This window comes from Phyllostomus discolor, chromosome 9, assembly GCF_004126475.2.
Source record: "Phyllostomus discolor isolate MPI-MPIP mPhyDis1 chromosome 9, mPhyDis1.pri.v3, whole genome shotgun sequence".
Classification (NCBI taxonomy): domain Eukaryota; kingdom Metazoa; phylum Chordata; class Mammalia; order Chiroptera; family Phyllostomidae; genus Phyllostomus; species Phyllostomus discolor.
Window position 1 is genome coordinate 42,444,065 of NC_040911.2, and position 22,101 is coordinate 42,466,165.

Genomic DNA, 22,101 nt, shown 5'->3' on the forward strand with positions numbered 1-22,101 from the left:
ATTTCTTTAGCATTTCTAAGTACATTACATTTCAGTAATTTTACTAATCTTTACAATATGCTTTTTACCATTATTGTTTGGTTTTCATAATCTGTACATTACACAGGGACCCTATCATAGTGAGTCCTGACACTACTGTCTCAATACTCTACCATATTTTCAATCCTCAGTCTATCAATCTGCTTCTTTCTTTCTTCCCAATCAATTATACTGGGCTCTCTGAAACCCTCATGCTTTCATTACCATAAACAATAAAATAATTTAAAATTACAGTCTTGCACCTTCTGCACATTAATAGTATAAAGTCTAGTTTCTATCGCTAGAATACTACTTGCTCTATAATACTCAATCAAAAAAACATGGCCCTTTCTCCAACACTCAATACACACAACAGGGAGAAGGGAGGTCAGCATTCTCCTAGCTCCCCTACTGCTGCTTCCAGGACATAACTCATATACCTTTCCATAAAATCCCCTTCAATTTGGGAGGTATGGTATCCAGCTATGCCAGCCTCTAATGTTTTTTTTTTAAATTTTATTTATTTTATTTCTAGAGAGAGGGAAAGGAAGGGAAAAAGAAACGGAGAGAAACATCAAAGTGCAAGAGATACATCAACTGGTTGCCCCTAGCAAACCCCCAACAGGGGACATGGCCTGCAACCCAGGCATGTGCCCTGACCAGGAACTGAACAGTGACCTTCTGGCTTGCAGACCAGCACTCAATCCAGTGAGCCACACCAGCCAAGGTTCTAATGTTTCTTACAGAACTAATTTCATCTTCACTCTCCATATTTAATGAGGACTTAAGCACTGAGACCCTCTACCTCACCAGTATAAATCTTGACATTATCCCAGGCAATTTCAAAGCACAAATCTATACAGTGTACACACTTCAATTATTCTTCCCTTAAATAAATACAACTGCATTCACCCCACTTCATTAATCCATTCCAATCACCATAACCTAGACCTTGCCATCGCTCATACTTGTTCCATCTCTGAAACCACAAACACTAGCCATAATGCCCTATCTTTCATCTATACCCTGACCTTATCAAACCATATATCTAGTCAATGCACCACTCCTCCACTTTACTGAGTCTATCAGTTTCTTCCTTCCCCACAGACTATCAATCACTTCATTTCCTTGTCACTAGCACCTACTCCCATCGCACCCCACATCTCCTGCAAAACTCCAAACTTAAATTCAATTAAACTTCAATACAATTCAACTACTTCATATGGAGGAAACCAGGTGGAGAAAAATAGAGAACTAAAGAATTTAGTCAATTAAATCCATTCTCAGGCTCTCAAAACTACTAAATTCTTTTATTTATCCTTGGTAAATTACTACAAACTTTCATCTCTTTTCAAGTCCCTTACCCAAATTCACTCTTGACAGAAAGGCCACCAGACTCCAACTACATACCCTTCTTCTCCCCACTTGTACTCCTTCACTTACCTATTTCTACACATTAACTCTTAAGAGGAATGTCATGGCTTCACCTATTTAAAGCTTATATCTCCAGGTGCGTTCTCCTATTCCCATCTTATAGTATCTCATAAAACTAATTATGCCTTCATTCTGTACTTTGACCTTTCTAGTTTCTTGCCATCAGCCTATAAAGATGTTTAAACTTTTCAATTATAAAGAAAGAAAGAGGTGAGAAGGGAGAGAAGAGAAAAAAAGTAGAGAATTTCCCTCAACTTGGTCTCCTTCTGTCTTTAGCTAAAGTAAGGATTAGTATGCATTTAGTCTTTCTGCTGTCTCTCCTTTATTGCTCAATTGACTACAATGAGGCTTCTACTATTATAGCTGCTCTGGAAAAAGTCAGTCACATCCAAATGGCCAAATGCAATAAATGTCGGGATCCAGCTCTAACGCATGGCAACTGTATGATGTCAGGAAGCCATCAATAAATATTTCTTAAATAACTAAATAATAAAACAATTCTGATCTCAAGCACCCAAGTTTCCTGCCATCTAGACCAGTGGTCTTCCACTAGACTAGCATTTTTTAATAATCAAAATGATGATTTTAAAAGATAAGTGTGCCACAGTATGAAGAACACAGGTCAAAAACTTGAAGTTTGATGGTCCCCATAACTGCAGATTTTTTAATTGCCTTAATTTTATTTAATTAGGTTGATTATTGAAGGGGAAGAAGGAAATAGTCATACTTCATTTTCTAATTGTAATCTCCTGGAAATCACTGAACAGATTCCATCCTTGTGTTGCAATACAAAGTATGGAGACTTCTGGTGAAGATGGAGACATAGATAAATACAGCTCACCTCCTCACACAACCACATCAAACTTACAATTAAAATAGAAAACTATCACTCAGAACTATCAGAAATCTAGTTGAATGGAAGTCTGACAACTAAGGAAATAAAGAACCGTAGCCAACAAGACTGGTAGGAGAGGTAGAGATGCAGAACCAGCTGGTCCCACGACGATGTGTGGTGGATAAAAAAATCAAGAGGGATATCTTGGAAGTGAGGAGTTATAGCCCTAAGCCAGGCCACCCAGCCCAGGGTTCCAGTGCCAGGAAGATAAGTCCCCTTTACTTCTGGCTGCAAACACCAGCAGGGATTGAGTTGATGGAAGGAAATTCTGCAGTCCAAGCAGTTCCTCTTAAAGACCCCACACACAGACTTATTGAGACTCACTCCACTGAGCTCTAGCACTGGGGTAACAGCCTGAAAAGCACCAGTGGCATGCAGGGAGAAACTGAAGTGTCTGTCATCAAGGCAAGAGCTGGCTGACAGCTTTCTCCCAGAGAGAAAGGCAGGCAGAGGCCATTGTCTCTTTTCTGAACCCTCCTTGAACACAGCCACAGAGCCAGTAGGTTGGTACTATATCTGAGACTCCATCAACTCAGCTAACACTCTTTGCCCCACCCTGGAGATCCCTGGAGACTCAGTTCCATGCAACTTACAGGCCCACCCAAGCTGCTTTTCAATATGAATGGCTGGTCTTGGCTCATGCTTCACAACTTCCTAAATCCTCTCAAACAAGCAACAGCCAGCCTCAGTGAGTCCCTAGCCACCGTACCCGCTGCTAAGGAGCCGCAGACCCATTACTAGCAGCAGTCAGCCTAGATTCACAGCTTGGCTTCACTTGGCAATCTCCAAACCCAACACAAATATCAGTCATCTCAAATTGCTTTATAACTCAGGCAGGGTGGCCCTAGGCAAAACACAGGTGGGGGCTGACCTTGGCCCATACCACCTGGGAAACCCCAGAGCTTATGTACCCAATGGACAGCTACAGACCACAGTGAAGCACCACCACCCTGCCCCTGCACAGCTTATCCTCCACAGAGGAAGGAGGGTAGTGGTGAGTGGTTACAGCCAATCCTTGCAGCTGACTGGCCTGGGTAAATCCTTCCCATTGATCTGCCAACATCAATTAAGGCTCAACTATAAGAGGAGGGTGGCCTCTACCTACACAAAAGGTACACTCCAGGTACCCAGCTTGGGTAATGGGAGGGCTGTGCCATGGGACCCTTACAGGACACTTACTATATTAGGCCATGCTACTGAGACAAGGAGTCAGTGCAGCTCTACCGAATACATAGAAACAAACACAGGGAGGCTGCCAAAATGAGGAGACAAAGGCACATGGCCCAAAAGAATAGATCAAAACTGCAGAAAAAGAGCTAAATGAAATGGAGATAAGTAATCTTATCAGATGCAGAGTTTAAAACAATGGTTATAAGGATGTTCAAGGAACTCTGTGAGGACCTCAGCAGCATAAAAAAGACCCAGTCAGAAACAAAGGATAAGCTAATTGAAATAAAGAACAATTTACAGGGAAACAACAGTAGAGCAGATAAACCCAAGAATCAAATCAATAATTTGGAACATAAGGAAGCAAAAAACAACCACACAGAACAAGAAGAAGAAAAAAGAATTTAAAAAATGAGGACAGTATAAACAAACTTTGGGATAACTTTAAGAGGTTCAACACATGGCTCACAGGGGTGCCAGAAGGAGAAAAAGAAAGAGCAAGAAATTGGAAAACTATTTGAAAAAATAATGAAAGAAAAATTCCCTAAATTGGTGAAGGAAAAAGACATGCAAGTCCAGGAAGCACAGAGTCTCAAACAAGATGGATACAAAGAGGTCCACTGCAAGACACATCATAATTAAAATGCCAACGGTTAAAGATAAAGAGAGAATCTTAAAAGCAGCAAGAGAAAAGCAGAGAATTACCTACAAAGCAGTTTCTGTAAGACTGTCAGGTGATTTCTCAAAAGAAACTTTTCAGGCTAGAAAGGACTGGCAAGAAATATTCAAAGGCATGAAAAGTAGGGACCTACAGCCAAGATTTCTCTACCCAGCAAAGTTATCATTTAGAATTGAAGGGCAGAGAAAGAGCTTCCCAGACAAGAAAAAACTAAAGGAGTTAATCATCACCAAACCATCATTACATAAAATGTTAGAGGGACTTATCTAAGAAAAAGAAGATCATAACTATAAACAATAATACTGCAATAAACACTTATCTATCAATAACTGAATCTAAAAAATAAACTAAGCAAACAAGAAGACAGACAGAATCACAGATACAGAAAGCATTATGATGGCTGCCAGATGGGGGCCGGGGTTGGTGAAATGGGTGAAGAGATGAGGGATTAAGAAGTACAAATCAATAGGTAGTTACAGAATAGCCACAGGATGTAAAGTACAGAAGAGTAAATGGAGTAGCCAAAGAACCTACAAGCATGAACACTGGTATGGGGATTACCGGAGGGAGTGGGGGTTGCTCGGTGGAGGGCAGCAAAGGGGGAAAAATTGGGATAACTGTAATAGCATAATCAATAAAATACAATAAAAAAAAAGAAAATATGCAACATCAGCTATGTTATATTCTTCCCAAAAGCTTCAATCTGATTGTAATAATGAAGAAATAATAAAAAATTCCAAATTGTGGGATATCTACAAACGGGGTACACACACTTAAAAAAAAAGTCAGTGTATCAGTCTTACAATTTGTGACAGCATGAATGGACCTATATAGAGGGCCTTATGCTCAGTGAAACAAGTCAGTCAAAGAAAGACAATCACCTTATAATTTCGCTTATATGTGGAATCTAAAGAACAATATAAATGAACAAACAAACAGAAAAAGACTCATAGATACAGAGAACAGACTAATGGTTGCCAGAGTGGAGGGAGTTTGGGAGACTGGATGAAACAGGTGAAGGCACTGAGAATTACAGATTGGCGGTTACAAAACAGTTATGGTGATATAAAGTACAGCATCAGGAATATAGTCAGTAACACTGTAAAACTATGTATGGTGCCAGTCGCGTACTGAAAGGAACGGGGGAACATTTTGTAGGATATGTGATTGTCTAGCTACTATGCTATATATGTGAGAATTTATTTCTGCTATTATATGTCATTGTTCCACCTGTTTATCCTGATATTAGAATGCAATCTTAGTTGTTGTAGTTTTTTTAATTGGTCTTCAAATTGGTAGTGTAAGTCTTTCAACTTTGACATATGCCTTCAAAATTTCATTGGCTACAAAAATAAACTCAAAATAAACTCAAAATGGGTTCATGACTTAAATTTAAGGCTTGAAATCATGAAAGTTCTAGAATAAAACATAGGAAGTAAATGATTTGGCACCAGTCTGAGTAATGTCTTTTTTAATACATCCCCTTGAGTCTATTGCCATACCACCATGAATGCGCCCAATCTTGTCTGAATACATCCCCTTGAGCAAGAGAAACAAAAGAAAAAGATAAACAAATGGGACTTTATCAAACTTAAAAGGTTCTGCACAGTGAAAGAAACCTTCAACAAAACAAAAACAAACCTACTGAAAGACACATTATATTCACAAATGATATATATGATCTGGGGTGATATCTAAAATGTATGAGAAACTCATATGATTCAATAATACAAAATAAACAATCTGGGCAAAGGACATGAAAAACCATTTCTCCAAAAAAGACATAGAGATAGCCAACAGACATATGAAAAGATGCTCGACATTACTAATTATCAAAGAAATGCAAATTAAAGCCACAATGAGATAACACCTCACACCTGTCAGGATGGCTTTCATCAAAAAGTCAACAAATAAGTGTTGGTGAGGATGTGAAGAAAAGAGAACCCTTTGGGTAAGACTGTAAACTGGTATAGCACCTATGGAAAACAGTATAGAGATTCCCTAAGAAAACTAAAAACAGGTATACCACACAACCCAGAAACTCCACTTTGGGATATTTATCCAAAGAAAATGAGAACACTAATTTGAACAGATACATGCACCCCTATGTTCATTGCAGCATTATTTACAGTAGCCAAGACATGGAAGCAATACAGATGTCCATCAATAGATAGAGTGGATAAAGATGTGATACACACATAGTGGAATATTACACGGCAATAAAATAAAAGAATGAAATCTTGCCATTGTAATATGAGTGGATCTAGAGAGTATTTTGCTAAGTGAAATAAGTCAGGCTGAGAAAGACAAATACCATATCCTTTCCTTTATATGTGGAATCTAAAAAAAAAAACAAAAAAAAAACCAAACAAGACAAAAAGACTCATAGAAACAGAGACCAAAGAAAGAGATGGTTACCTGAAGGGAGGAGATGGGAGAATAAGTGAAAAGGAAAAGGGAATACAGTCAATAATATTGTGAAAAGTTTGCATGGCGATTGGTGATCACTAGAATTATCAGTGTGACCACACTGTAAGGCAAAAAATGTCAAATCACTATGTTGTGCACCTGAAACTAAGATAATCAATATAAGATTATATACCAAGTATACTTAAAGTTTTTTAATTGGCTATTTGCATTGCCATTTAAATTATAGAATCTCTTTAGTCTATTTTCACCAGAAATAAAATCTCTTCTGAGGTTATGTTTGAGATTCTACAAAACCTAGACAATTCAGGGAAAGACATTTTTTTTTATATATTCAGTCTTCCAGTTTATATATGTAGCATATTCTTTTATTAAGATTCTCCTGGCTTAGGGAATATATTCACTAATATTGTAGTAACTCGGTATGATGCCAAATGGATACCAGACTTATTGGGGTGATAATGACATAAGGTATATCAATGTCTAATAACTATGCTCCACACCTGAAAGTATTATAATATTGTATGTCAAATATAATTGAAAATAAATTTTTAAAAATTCATTAATTTTTCTCAAAAAATATTTTATAATTTTCAAAGTGTAGGTCACATATTTTTGGTCAGATTGTGTCTTAGTAATACATTTGTCAAAGCTATAATAAACAGATCACAATTTTTTAAAACAAAAGTCAATGTCCTAAAGATAAAAAATGACTAGAAGACTATTCTACATTAAAAAAAATTTTAATTAAAAAAAATTTTTTTAAAGATCAAGTGCAATGAGCATTCCTTGATTAGCTCTTGGACATAAACAGCAAAAAAGTATATAGCCATAAGGAAAACTTGGAGAATAATTAGAGAAATCTATCTATATAATAAATATTAACTTTCTTGGAACAATAACAGTATTGAAGTTATGTTGGAGAATACCCTTGTTTTTCATGAGCTGAATGCTAAAAAATTTGTGTTGAAATTATAGTATCTGCAACATCAGATAAAAAAGCAGAAATGTGGACAGAGACATAATACACACAAATGTGGTAAAATATTAATAACTGGTAAATCTAGGGGGAAAGTAATTTGATATTCACATACTATTCTTTCAACTTTTCTAAAAGCTTGGAATGTTTTTAAATCAAAAGCTAATGGAAAGAAACAATACAGTAAATTGTCACAATAAAGAGATCACAAATATACATCTGCAAAATAAATGGGAAAGAAAACCAAAACTTTTAAAATGTGCTCTGTAAAACTATCATAAAATGCTTTATTTTTAAAACTATTTATTTATCTAGTTATTTAGTTATTTCAGAGAGAGGAGAAGGGAGGGAGAAAGAAAGGGAGAGAAACACTGATGTGAGAGAGAAACACTGATCAGTTGCCTCTCACACATCCCTACCTGGGACATACCTGCAACCCACGCTTATGCCATGGCTGAGAATCAAAGAGTGACCTTTCATTTTGCAGGACGGCACCCAGACAATTGAGCCACACCAGTGCAGGCAATCATAAAATGTTTTAAATGAAGGAGTCTATTACTCAGAGTTATAAAAAATTTTTCCGCCAAAACACTTTAACAAGATCGAATACTTGTTCACTTTTTAAAAACTTCTACTGAGTGTCCTGCCCAGGGCGCTCAGTTGGTTGGAGCATCATCCCATACACCAAAAGGTTGTGGGTTCAATTCCAGGTCAGAGTACATACCTGGGTTGGGGATTCAATCACCAGTCGGGGTGTGTAAGGGAAGCAACCAATTGGCTGTTTCTCTCTCACGTCGAAGTTTCTCTCTCTCCTTCCCTCTAACTCTAAAATCAATGAACAGGCCCTGGCTGGTTTGGCTCAGTGGATTTAGCACTGGCCTGAAAACCAAAATGTCACCAGTTCAATTCCCAGTCAGGGCACATTGCTGTGTTGCAAGCCAGGTACCCGGTTGAGGGTACGCAAGAGGTAACTGATTGATGTCTCTCTCCCTCTCTTTCTCACTCCCTTTCCCTCTCTCTAAAAATAAATAAATAAAATCTTTAAAAAGAATAAAATCAATCAACAGCCCTGGCTTGTATGGCTCCATTGGAAAATCGTCTGGTAAACCAAAAGGTCACAGTTTCATTTCCAGTCAAGGCACATGCCTAGGTTGCATGTTCTGGCTGGTCGAGGCAGGTAGGAGAGGCAACAGATCAATGTTTCTCTCTCACATTGATATTTCTCTCCCTCCCTTCCCCTCTCTAAAATCAATAAACATGTCTTTGGGTAAGGATAAAAAACACAAAACAACATAAATGAAATGAAATCAATGAACATATCCTCAGGTGAGGAAAAAAAAAAAACAACTTCTACAGAGTATTCAAGAATAAGATGTAAAAAAAAAAATCAATTTTCATTAAAATAAAAATAAGCAAATGAAATTTAAGCTATATACTTTTTAAAATAATTCTTGAAGAAAACTGGAACACATTACCAAAGAATATTACAAAACTAGACTCTCTGATTCTTTTGCATTTAACACTTAACTGTAATATGAGAAGCAAGGGAGAAAAAACCTTTTCAACAAATGATGCCCATTCCACCCATCCGTACCTGTACTACACAAGGACAGTCCTAACAGGTATAATACAGATTGCCTCCAGCAGTCAGGGCAATGGTCAGATTATGAAAGAAATCCATTAATATATTTTGGTACATAGTATTTCTAAACTTTAGAAGGTGATGTCAAAGAAGGCAAAAATGTTGCTCTGTGCTGTTACAGAAACGTCCCTGAACTGGTTCAGTCAGTAACCTCAGTCATTCCTTACACCTATACACAGGGGTGGGCAAAGGTAGGTTTACAGTTATAATACAAGTAAATAACACAATAATTAATAAATAATAATACAAGAATAAACTCTCAACTATACTCACAACTATAAACCTACTTCTGGCAATCTCTATATAGCTAATTCAAGAGAATTACCTAGGTAAGAAAATTAAAATTTTAACATGAAAGTGTTTTAATAGTTTGGGACAAACTCTGTCATAAACTAATGCTTTTAGCATATGTAAATAAAACGTACAAAAACAATAGCTTTAGGAAATATATCTAATAAAAAACTTATTTATACCTACCTATTGCTTCTCTTAACAGATTTGTTCTGCCATGGTGGATCTATCACAATGACATCATATGTTTTCCCACCTAAGAACAAAAACACACTTTCAGAAACTACCTTCTATATGTAATCACTTTAAAAACTAAACACGTTCTCCAAAACTGGAATGCATTTACTACATAAACAAATACAATGCAATGCAACAAAGAATCTGTGGCATTTATTCAAACAGAGTAACTTATCTAAACATATTAAGAGATTCCCTCTTTAATTTAGTACTGCTGGGATTTAACATGATTTCACCTACCACTATTTTTACAAAGACTACTAAAAATAACTACATTTCACTTAGGTAGACACTAATGATTTTTTTTTAATTTATTGATTTTACGGGGATTAGGAAAAGAAACAGAGAGAGAAAAACACTGATTCGTTGCTCCACTTAGTTACACATTCATTGGCTGCTTCTTGTATGTGCCATGACTGGGGATCAAACCCACAACCTTGGCATATTACGATGATGCTCTAACCAACTGAGCTACACAGCCAGGGCCTGGATACTAATTATTTCAAATGCCCTGTAAGTCTTCACAGTAATGTTAATATGGTCCTTTCAAACCTCAGGGGTTTTTGCTTTATTTTTTAAACTTTTTATATGAAATAAACTTTCAGTCTTATAACTTCTCTTTCCCCTTCCTCTCTCTCACTAAATATTAATAAACATATCTCATGTGAGGATTAAAAAAAACTAACGTCTACATTTCAAAATTGAATTTAAAAGCAAAATTACACTGAGAAAATTCAGTGTTTACCCTATTCAGACAAAGTCTTGATTTCTGAGGCCAGAGAAAAATTCTTTTTCTAATAATAAACATAATAATTACTCACAATTCAAAAGTGGGTGCATACAAGAAATGTCAGACAAAAGAAAACAGCTTTTTGGTGGCACAAGATACTTCTGTCCCATTAAAGTAATGATTTTTGTAAAGCTGGAGTTGTTTTCAACAAGCCGTAAAAATAAATCCTGTTCTGTAACAAACATATCATTTTCCATCAATTGTAATGTCAGAAGTTCCATTTCATTCAGAGAAGGCAAATGCTTTGCCATTTCACATAATTCTGACAAATTGCAGGTATCCAGTGGCAAAGCAATGGGCTCACTACACTTTGGTTTTTCAGAAAGCGGATGAAGAAAGCCATTTTTTAAACTTTCTTGGATTATCTGTCGAGATCCATCCAATATCAGCCCTCTGATCTGTAAGAGAATATTTTTTAAGTACATTACAAGGTCACTGACATTAAAGCAATTTTCTAAATAATGAAATTCCTATTATGCTTTATGCTTTATGGATTGAAATCAACATTCTAAGTGCTTACAGGAAGATAATATTATACTACAATGAAAGATAAAAATGTGCGAGTATACATTTCAAATCCAGTTTTCTAATTGGGGAATAATACAAACCTCATAAATTCACCAAAAATTAAATAATGAAACACTCTATCCAAGATGACAGCAGAGTATGTGGAAGCTATATTCACCTCCTCCCAGGACAAAACTGGAATTACAATTAAATTATAAAACAATCATCCTGAATAGCTAAGTGAAGGCTAGTTGAAGAGAAGTCTTACAATCAAGGATTTATAGAAGAAGCCATAAATGGCACAGACCTACATCCAAGATTATTCTACCCAACAAAGCTATCATTTAGAATGGAAGTGATTCCCAGAAAAGGTCAAGTTAAAGTTCATCATCACCAAGCCCTTATTATATGAAATGTTAAAGGGGCTTATCTAAGAAAAAGAAGATCAAAACTATGAACAGTAAAATGACAACAAACTCACAACTATCAACAAACCTAAAAAACAAAACATTTTTTGAACCTAATAACAAAAACAAAAATAAACTAAGCAAACAACTAGAACAGGAACAGAATCATAGAAATGGAGATCACAGGGAGAGTTGGCAGTTGGGGAGGGGGAGAGAGGGCAATGGGGGAAGAGGTATAGGAAATAAGAAGCATAAATGGCAGGTACAAAACACACATGGGTAGATTAAGAATAGTATGGGTAATGGAGAAGCCAACTTATATGTATGACCCATGGACATGAACTGAGTAAGGAACGTGCTGGTGGGAGGAGGGGTACAGGGTAGAGGGGAATAAAGGGGAGAAAAAATGGGGTCAACTGTAAGAGCATAATTAATAAGATACTTAAAATAAAAACTTAAAAAAACAAGAAGCCACATCAAGACTGATAGGAAGGGTGAAGAGACATGAAGAGACTCCTACAGGTGACAGCTGTGGCTCCAGAGGGATAGCTCAGTCGCACAGGATTCCCCCTGAGAGGCATGGAATCTAAACCCCAAACCAGGCACTCCAGCCCAGAGAACCAGAGCTGGGAAAAGGCACCCATATGAAATCTGCCTGTAAAAAGCAGGGGAATTTCTTTCTGCCAGAGATGGGCAGGAGTCTGCTAGAGACAAAGGCATCCCCTCAACAGGCCACACACACAAATTTCAAATTTCATGAAGCCACTCAGCCTGAGCTTCAACAGATACAGAGCAGAGCAAACTAAAGTCTAGGGTTTGTGGCTCTGGGGAGGAAGCTAAAAGGACAGCTGGCAGGATCCCGGAGCTGAGTCGTTCATCCATTCAGGAAACACCATCTTTCTTGGTAGGAGCACTCCCCTCTGTGAGGCATCAGCACAGGGGAAAGTAATAACCCCACACTCTGGACTCCCTCTCAACCCATTCAGTGAAGCTTATGCCCTGCTGAGGAGTATACCCAGAGGTTCTTAAAGTGACTGAGCCCAACAGGTAGCTGGCAAGTAGAAACAGATGGCAGTGAATCTCATTAGGGAACCTTGGGAATACTGTTGACCTGCCACCAAACCTGGTGCTGGAATGGCCAACTTTCATGTGCAGCTTTGTCCTTCACAAGCACACACTCTCCCAGTAGAGGCAGACACAAACTGTGGAACACTTGTAGCTCCAAACAGATTGCCGAGAGCCAGTCACAAACAGGGTCTGACATTGGGGTGCACCAGAGTCCCTCCCATGAGACCCAGAAACAAAACACCCAGTGGCCTGCTTTAGGTAATAGCAGAACAGGATCCAATAAGCTTCACAAGCAGCATATCCAAAGGGAGACCTCAGCAAGCACCAAACCATGCTAAAAGGAACTCTGCTTCACATCATCAGCACCTGCACAGCAGCTCACATACCATGGTCAAGGTTCAGCATCCTACTCAGCAGGGTGAATCCAGGCACAAACAGACCAATAGCAATCAAGATTCAATTACTACAGGGGAGTCCATCCACCAAACCCACACAAAAACATTCCTGGAGCACCCAATTCAGATGATCAAAGAGACTGCTCCAAGACCACCCTACAAGGACTAGGAGTCATAGCAGACTTATCTAATAAATAGAAATAAACACAAAAAGGCAGTCAATCGGGAGACAAAGAAACAGGTCCCAAATAAAAGTACAGAAAAATCTCCCCCAAAGAGAACTAAATGAAATGGAGACAATTTCTCAGAAAGAAAGTTCAATGTTATGGCATAAGGATGCTCAACAACACGAAAAGAACATAGCAACCATAAAAAAGGATCAATCATAAATGAAGAATACAATATTTAATGAAGAATACACTGGAAGGAATAAAACATAGGATGAATGAAGCAGAGGATCAAATCACTGATTTGGAAGACAAGGTAGGAAAAAAAACACACCCATTCAGAGCAGCAAAAAGAAAAAATAAATAAGTATAGTAAGTGACCTTTGGAACACATGACACATAACAACACCCACATAATAGTGCTACCAGAAGGAGAAAAGAGAGCAAGAGATTAAAAGCTATTTAAAGAAATAATGAATGAAAATATCCATAACCCAATAAAGAAAAAACCACAATCCAGAAAGCACAGTGTCCCAAACAAGATGGACCCAAAGAGGCTCATACCAATTCACATCATTTTTAAAATGCCAAAGGTTAAAAACAAGAGAGAATCTTAAAAGCTGCACGAGCCCTGGCTGGTGTGGTCCAGTGGACCGAATGCTGGCCTGTGAACCACAGGGTCACTGGGTCAATTCCCAGTCAGGGAACATGCCTGGGTTGCAGGCCAGCTCCCCGGTAGAGGGTGTACGAGAGGCAACCCTCATTGCTGTGCAGAGGCAATACACATTGATGTGCATTGATGTTTCTCTCCCTCTTTTTCCCCCTTCCTTCCTTTCTCTCTAAATATAAATAAATAAAATCTTTTTTAAAAAAAAAGCTGCATGAAAAAGGCAGCTAGTTACTTACAAGGGAGCCCCAATAACACTGTCATCTGATTTCTCAAAAGAAACATTTCAGACCAGATGGAAATGGTATAAAATAGTCAAAATGATAAAAAGCAAAGACCTAAAACCAAGAAAACTTTACCCAGTAGGCTATCATTTAAAATTTAAAAAGAAATAAAAAGCTTTGAACACATGAAAAAGCGAAAGGAATTTGTTACCACCAAACCAGTATTACAAAGTATGTTAAAGATCCCACAAAGAAGAAGAGGAAGGAGGAGGAGAATGACGATGGGGATAGGAAAAGGAGAAAAGAAACAGAGGAACGTAGTTAAAAGAATACAGTGGCAATAAATAGGACCTTATCAATAATCATTTTAATGTAAATAGCTTAAATGCTCCAATCAAAAGGCAGCAGGATAGATAAGAAAATAAGACCCATATATACACTTTCTACAAGAGACGTACCTCAGAATGAAAGATACACACAGACTAAAAAGTAAAGGTATGAAGAAAGATATAATTCAAATGGAAATAAAAAAAAGCTGGGATAGCAATATTTATATATTGCTATATATATAATTGCTATATTAACAAAACAGGCTTTAAAACAAAAGGCTATAGTAAAACACAAAGGACACTACATAATAGAAAGGGGGGCACTGAGCACGGGTTGAGAATCAAAGTGTCGCAGGTTCAATTCCCAGTCAGGGCACATGCCTGGGTTGCAGGCCACACCCCCAGCAACCGCATATTGAAGTTTCTCTCTCTCTCTCTCTTTCTCCCTCCTTTCCCTCTCTAAAATAAATAAATAAAATCTTAAAAAAAAAAAGAAAGGGGGGCAATCCTACAAGAGTAAGCCTTGTAAAAATTTATGTACCTAAAAGAACACCTAAATATGTAAATAAAATTTTGAATGACATAGAGATTGACAGTAATACAGTCATAGTAGGAAATTTTAACACTCTACTGACATCAATGGCTAGATCTCCCAGCAGAAAGTCAACAAGAAAATGGCTACCTTAAGTGACAAATTAAATAAGATAAATTTGATTGATATCTTCAAAGCATTTCAACCCAAAGCAGCAGAATATACATTCTTTTCAAGTGCACTTGAAGCTTTCCCTAGGATAAACCACATGGTATGATACAAAACAAGTCTCAATAAATTTAAGATTAAAATCATAACAAGCATCTTCTCTGAACATAGTGGTATGAAACTAGAAATCAATTACAATAAAAAAAAAATACTAAGAAACAGCCCTGGCTGATGTAGTTCAGTGGATTAAGCATGGGCCTGTGAACCAAAGGGTCACTGGTTCAATTCCCAATCAGGGCACATGCCTGCGTTGCAGGTCAGGTCCTCAGCAGGAGGTGCACAAGAGGCAACCACACATTGATGTTTCTCTCTTTCTCCTTCCCTTCCTCTCCTCTAAAAATAAATAAATAAAATCTTAAAAAAAAAACAACTAAGAAACAAAGACTTGGGGGCTAAAGAACATGTTACTAAACAATACATGGGTTAACAATGAGATCAAAGCAGAAATCAAAAGATACCTTAAAACAAATGAAAATCAGAACACAAAAACCTAAAACCTGTGAGACACAGTGAAATCAGTCTTAACAGGGAAATTCATAGTATTACAGGCTTATCTCAAAAAAAAAAACAAAAAACAAATCTAAAACACATAATCTAATGTTATACTTAAGGGTAATTGAAAAAAACCATCAAAGCCCAAAATGAGTAGAAGGAAGGAAATAATACAAATTAGACCATAAACAAACAAAATAGAATCTAAAAAAATACAAAAGATCAATAAAATCAAAAGCTGGTTCTCCGAAAACATAAACAAGACTGACAAGTCTTTAACCAGACTAAGAAAAAAGAAAAGGAGAAGATTCAAATAAATAAAATCAGAAATAAAAGAGTAACAACTGGCACCAAAGAAATACAAAGGATTGTAAGAAAATATTAAGAACAACTATATGCCAACAAATTAGATAATCGGGACATAATGGATAAAGTCCTAAAAACATGCAATTTTCCAAAACGGAATCAAGAAGAATCAGATAATCTGAATAGAATGATTACAACTACTAAGATTAAAGCAGTAATCAAGAAACTCCCAACAAACAGAAGTCCTGGACCGTAAAATTTACCAGACATTCAAAGAAGAATTAACACCTATCCTTCTCAAACTATTCCAAAATATTCAAAAAGAGGGAAGGTTCCCAGGCTCATTTTACAAGGCCAGCATTATCTTAAATCCAAAACCAAATAAATATACTACAAAGAAATAAAAACTTATAGGTCTGTGTCCCTGATAAACATAGATGCTAATATCCTCAACAAAATATTGGCAAACCAAATCCAGTAACAGGCTGAAAAGATCATACACCATGATCACATGGAATTTTTTCTGAGGATGCAAGGTTGGTACAATATCCCCATATCAATAAACATGATAGATACATCACATAAAATGAAGGATAAAAACTACATGATTATAACAATGGACATAGAAAGAGCATCTAATAAAATCTAGCACCCATTCATGGTTAAAAAAAATTCTCAGGAACATGGTAATAGAGGAAATGTAAACCTCAACTTAAGGAAGGCCATGTATAACATACCCACAGCCAGTATCATACTCAATGGGTAAAAACTATAAGCATTTCCTTTACAATCAGGAACAAGAGAGGAATGTCCACTTTTACCACTCTTATTCAATAAGGTACTGGAAGTCCTAGCCACAATAATCAGACAAGAAAAAATAAAAGGCATCCAAATTAGAAAACAGTAAGTAAAACTGTCATTAATTGCAGATGACATTATACTTTATATTGAGAACCCTAAAGATTCCACCAAAAAACTTATAAAACTACTAAAGTAGTAGTATACAAAGTAAATATCCAGAAATCAGTTACATTATTACACCAGTAGTGAACTATCAGAAGAGGAAACAAGAAAACAACCCATTCTCAACTGCTTATAAACCCAACAATAAACTTAACCAAGGATGTAAAAGACCTATATTCAGAAAATAAGAAGACACTAAAGAAACTGAAGAAGATATACTGTGCTCATGGATAGGAAAAATTAACATCATTAAAATATACACCCTACCCAAAGCAATCTATAAAGTCAATGCAATTACTATCAAGATACCAATAGTTCAGAGAAGTAGAACAAATATTCCAAAAATTTATATGGACTTACAAAAGACTGCAGCAATACTTGATACCAAACTATACTACAAAGCGATAGTAATCAAAGCAGCATAGTACGGGTATAAAAACAGACACATAGATTAATGAAATAGTGAGCCCAGAAATAAACTCACACCTTTATAATCAGTTATTATTTGACACAGGAGGCAAAAACATACAATGGGGTAAAGACAGTCTATTCAATTGGATGAATACAAGCAAAAAATGAAACACTTCCACTATCTTATACTATACACAAGAATAAATCCAAAACTAAGAGAGACCCAAGATGGTAGAAGAGTAAGGGGAAGCTATACTACCTCCTCCCAACATCAGTCTGGAATTATAACATTGTAAAGAAATCATCCAGAATAAACAACTGAACACTGGCGAGAAGCCTATAACCAAGGACAGATAGAAGAAACCACGTCACCACAATGTGACTGGTAGGGAGTTGCAGAGGAGGTGAGACAGGGCTGGCTGGGCTCCCACAGGGAGCCTGGGCTTTACCAGGCAGCAAGTGAAGTTCCAGAAGGATATTTCAACAGCTGGGCGGTTCCCCTGAGAAGTATGGGATCTAAACCCCAAGTTGGGCTCCCCAGCCTACAGCACTACAGCTAGAAGGAAACCCAGAAAACATCCAATTGCGAAAAGCAGCAGGGTTTGTGTCTGCCAGGGAAAGATGGGTAGAGATGCAGAAAGCCTCTTACACAGCCAATGTACAAAATTTCGTTTGCAGCCACTTACTCTGGCCTCTGACAGAGGGAGAGCAGAGTAGACTGGAGATGCTTGAGGAAAGTCTGGGGCCAGAGGCTCTGGGGAGAGAACTGAGAGGAGAGCCACAATGATCCCTGTGCTGAGTCATTCCCCACACTGCAGAAACTGTCTTTCTCAGGCTGAGCACTCCTTTAAAAGTGGCATCAGCCTGAGGGAAAGCAACAGCCACCCACAGGAATTACTCTGCCCCACCCTGTGGAGCTAAAGTGGGGCTGCTGGTTACAGCTTAAATAGTTTAACAACTAAGGGGGAAAATACAAAGAGCCAGACAAAATGGGAAGACAAAGACACAGACCCCAAATGAAAGAACGAGAGAATTCTCCAAAGAAGAAGATGAACTGGAAACAAGCAATTTATCAGACAGAAAATTTAGAGTAATGATTATAAGCATACTCAACAGCATGAAAAAAAGACATAGAAACTATAAAAAAGTACCAGTCAGAAATAAAAGAATACAATATCTGAAATAAATAATACACTGGAAGGAATAAACAGGAGGTTAAATGAAACAGAGGATCAAATCAGTGTTCTGGAAGACAAGGTAGGAAAAAACACTCAGGCAGAACAGCGAAAGGAAAAAATATTTTTAAAAAGTGAGGAAAGCTTAAAATACATTTTAGGCAACATGAAGCATAACAATATCCGCATCATCGGAATACCAGCAGAAGGGAGCAAGCAAGGGATCAATAACTTATTTGAAGAAATAATGACTGAAAACTTTCCTAATGTGATGAAGGAAAAGACACACAAGTCCAACAAGCTCAGAGAGTCCCAAACAAGTTGGACCCAAAGAGGCCTATGCCCAGACACATCATAGTTAAAATGACAAGACTTAAAGATGAGGAGAGAATCCTAAAAGCTACAAGAGCAAAGCAGGTAGTACCTACAAAGGAGCACCAATTAGACTGGCTTCTGATTACTCAACAGAAACATAGCAGTCCAGAAGGCAGTGGCATGAAATATTCAAGGTAATGAAAAGCAAGTACCTATAATCACGGCTACTTTACCCAGCAAGGCTATCATTTAAAATTGAAGGAGAAATAAGGAGCTTCCCACATAAGAAAAAGGTAAATGAGTTTGTTAACACCAAACTAGTACTGCAATAAATGTTAAAGGGCTTCTTTAAAAAGAAGAAAAAAAGAGAGAGAGAAAAGAACAGAATGAAACAGTCTTATAACAATAAAATGGCATTACATATGTATTTTTCAATAATCATCTTCAGTGTAAATGGCTTAAATGCTCTGAACAAAAGACACAGGGTAGCTGAATGGATAAGAAAACAAGACTCATATTTGCTGCCTCCAAGAGACCTATCTCAGATAAAAAGGTATACATATACTAAGAGTAAAGGGATGGAAAAATATTTTTCATGCAAATGGAAAAGAAAAAGAAGCTGAGGTAACAGTGCTTATATCCAATAAAATAGACTTTAAAACCAAAGCTATAGTAAGAGACAAAGAAGGATACTATATAATGATAAAGAGGGTAATCCAACAAGAGGATAAAACCCTACTAAATGTATACCTGTCCAACACAGGAGCACCTAAAAATGCAGAGCATATCTTCATGGACATAAAGGAAGAGAGTGACAGAAATACAGGAATGGTCAGGGATTTTAATACCCTATTGACTTCAATGGATAGATCTTCCAGGAAGAAAATCAATAAGAAGACAGTGTCCTTAAATGATACACTAGATCAAATGGATTTAATTGATATCTTCCGAGCTTTTCATCCCAAAGCAGCACAATATAAATATTTTCCAAGTGCACATGAAACATTTTCTAGGACAGACCACATCTTAGGACACAAAGCATGTCTCAATAAATTTAAGAAGACTGGAATGATATCAAGCATATGGTCAGCATTCTCTGACCATGTAATACTATGAAACTAGAAATCAATCACAAGAACACTGAAAAACATGCACACATGGAAGCTAAATAGTGTGTTCTTAAACAATGAATGGGTCAACAAGATCAAAGAAGAAATCAAAAGATGCTTTGAGGATACAACAATCCAAAATCTGTGGGACACTGGGAAAGCAATCCTGAGCGAAATTCATAGCACTACAGGCCTATCCACCCCCCCAAAAAAACAAGAAAAAGCTCAAAAAAAACAATCTAACTTTCCACTTAAAGGAATTTGAAGAACAACAAAGCCCAAAGTAAAAGGAAGGAAATAATAAAGATCAGAGCAGAAATAAATGAAATGGAGTCTTAAAAAGGACACAAAAAATCCAAGAGTTAGTTCTTTGAAAAGATAAACAAAATTGATTAAATATATAAGTGTTAGGCCCGAAACCATAAAAATCCTAGAAGAAAATATAGACAGTAAAATTTCAGACATGTCATGTAGCAATATTTTTTCTGACATTCTCTTTGGGCAAGAAAAACAGAAGAAAAAATAAACAAATGGGACTATGTCAAACTACAAAGTTTTTGCACAACAAAGGTAACAATCAACAAAATGAAAAGAAACCCTTTCAATGGGAGAGTATATTCATCAATGAACTCATAAAACTCAACATCAAAAATACAAAGAATCCAATTAAAATATGAGCAATGAACAGACACTTCTTCAAAGATAACATACAGATGACCAATCAGTATATGAAAAGATGCTGTGTCACCAGTCATCAGAGAAATGAACATTAAAATTATAATGGCATATCACCTCACACCTGCCAGAATGGCTAGCATCAGTAAATCAACAAACAACAAGTGTTGGCGAGGATGTAGAAAAACAGGAACCCTCATGCACTTCTGGAGGGAGTGCAGATTGGTACAGCCTCAGTGGAAAGCACTATGGAGTTACCTCAAAAATGGAACTGCGTTATGACCCAGCAATGCCACTTCTAGGTGTTTCTTTGAAGAAACCCAAAACAGTAGTTTGAAAAGATATATGTACCCCGGTGATCATTGCAGTATTATTTACAATAGCCAAGATTTAGATGCAGCCCAAGTGTCCATCAGTAGATGAGTGGATAAAAAAGCTGTGGTACATTTACACAATGCAATACTACTTCTCCATAAAAACAAAGGAAATCTTGCCCTTTGTGACAGCATGGATGGATCTGGAGAGCACTATGCTAAATGAAATAAGCCAGTCAGGGAAAGACAAATACCATCTGATTTCACTCATATGTGAAATCAAATGAACAAAATCAACTAACAAGAAAATAGTGGCAAGTCATAGAGAACAGGCGGACACCTAAGTGTGGTAGCTGGGACTGGGTAGGCATTGTGGAGGGATTGAACAAAAATTTTAAAGAGACAAAACTCATGGACATGGAAAACAGTGTGGTGACTATCAGCGTGTGGGATGGAGGGAGGTAGAAGAGAATCTAAGTGAGATAAATGGTGGTGGGCGCAATCTTGACGTGGGGTGGTAAACAAACAATACAGTGTACAGATGATTTGTTATAGAATTGTGCACCTGAAACCTGTATAATTCTGTTAACCAGTATGTCACACCAATAAATTCAATATAAATAAACAAGCAAATAAATAAATAAATAAAGGTAATTTGTTGTATAAATCAATCTCTCTTCTTGCTCCTTGCCTACTGTGTAGTGTAGAGGGGGTAGAACTGTGAAGACACTCAAAATCTTATTCATTTTTCATATATTCAGAGAGTAAAAAAGTGTAAAAAAGAAAATGAAGGAAAACAATTACTAGTAGATACTGTAGGACAAAATTATCATGTCATCTTTCAATGAATGTTGAACACTCAAACTCATTTCTAAGCATATTATATATTGATATTTAATTTTCCTTGAATTACCTCTGTTGTTCATAAAGATTGTTCTGTATGTGTTTTAATGTAGTAGTGGGTAAGATATGATATTCTCTTCATTATAACATACAAAAACTAAAAATGTTTTATTTATGGTATTTTTGAAGTGATAAGAATGTTGGTGAGAAAAAAAAATTAAAATTACATATAGCTGAAACATACTTTGGGATGTAATGGATGAATATAGAAGTTAAAATTTATTTGTTGCTAAGTTTTATAGTAATATTGAAAATTTCTTTTTGCATTTTACTTTAGCTCTGGTCTTCTGATTTTTCTAAAATAATCTTGTTCCATTTTCTTTTGTAGAAATCATTTGAAAGAGCTCATAATAAT

General features: G+C 36.7%; 1 protein-coding gene across 4 annotated transcripts in view; it reads right to left on the minus strand.

Annotated features, from left to right (window-relative positions):
* METTL4 (methyltransferase like 4) overlaps positions 1–22,101 on the minus strand; it is a 47,989-nt gene that overhangs the window by 11,686 nt on the left and 14,202 nt on the right. For all 4 annotated transcript variants that reach the window (XM_028524953.2, XM_036009250.1, XM_036009248.1 and 1 more), the window contains exons 4-5: positions 10,591–10,957; positions 9,719–9,788 (exon numbers count right to left, since the gene is read on the minus strand). In XM_028524953.2, coding sequence (XP_028380754.1) covers positions 9,719–9,788; positions 10,591–10,957 — 437 coding nt within the window. The remainder of the gene's footprint in view (positions 1–9,718; positions 9,789–10,590; positions 10,958–22,101) is intronic.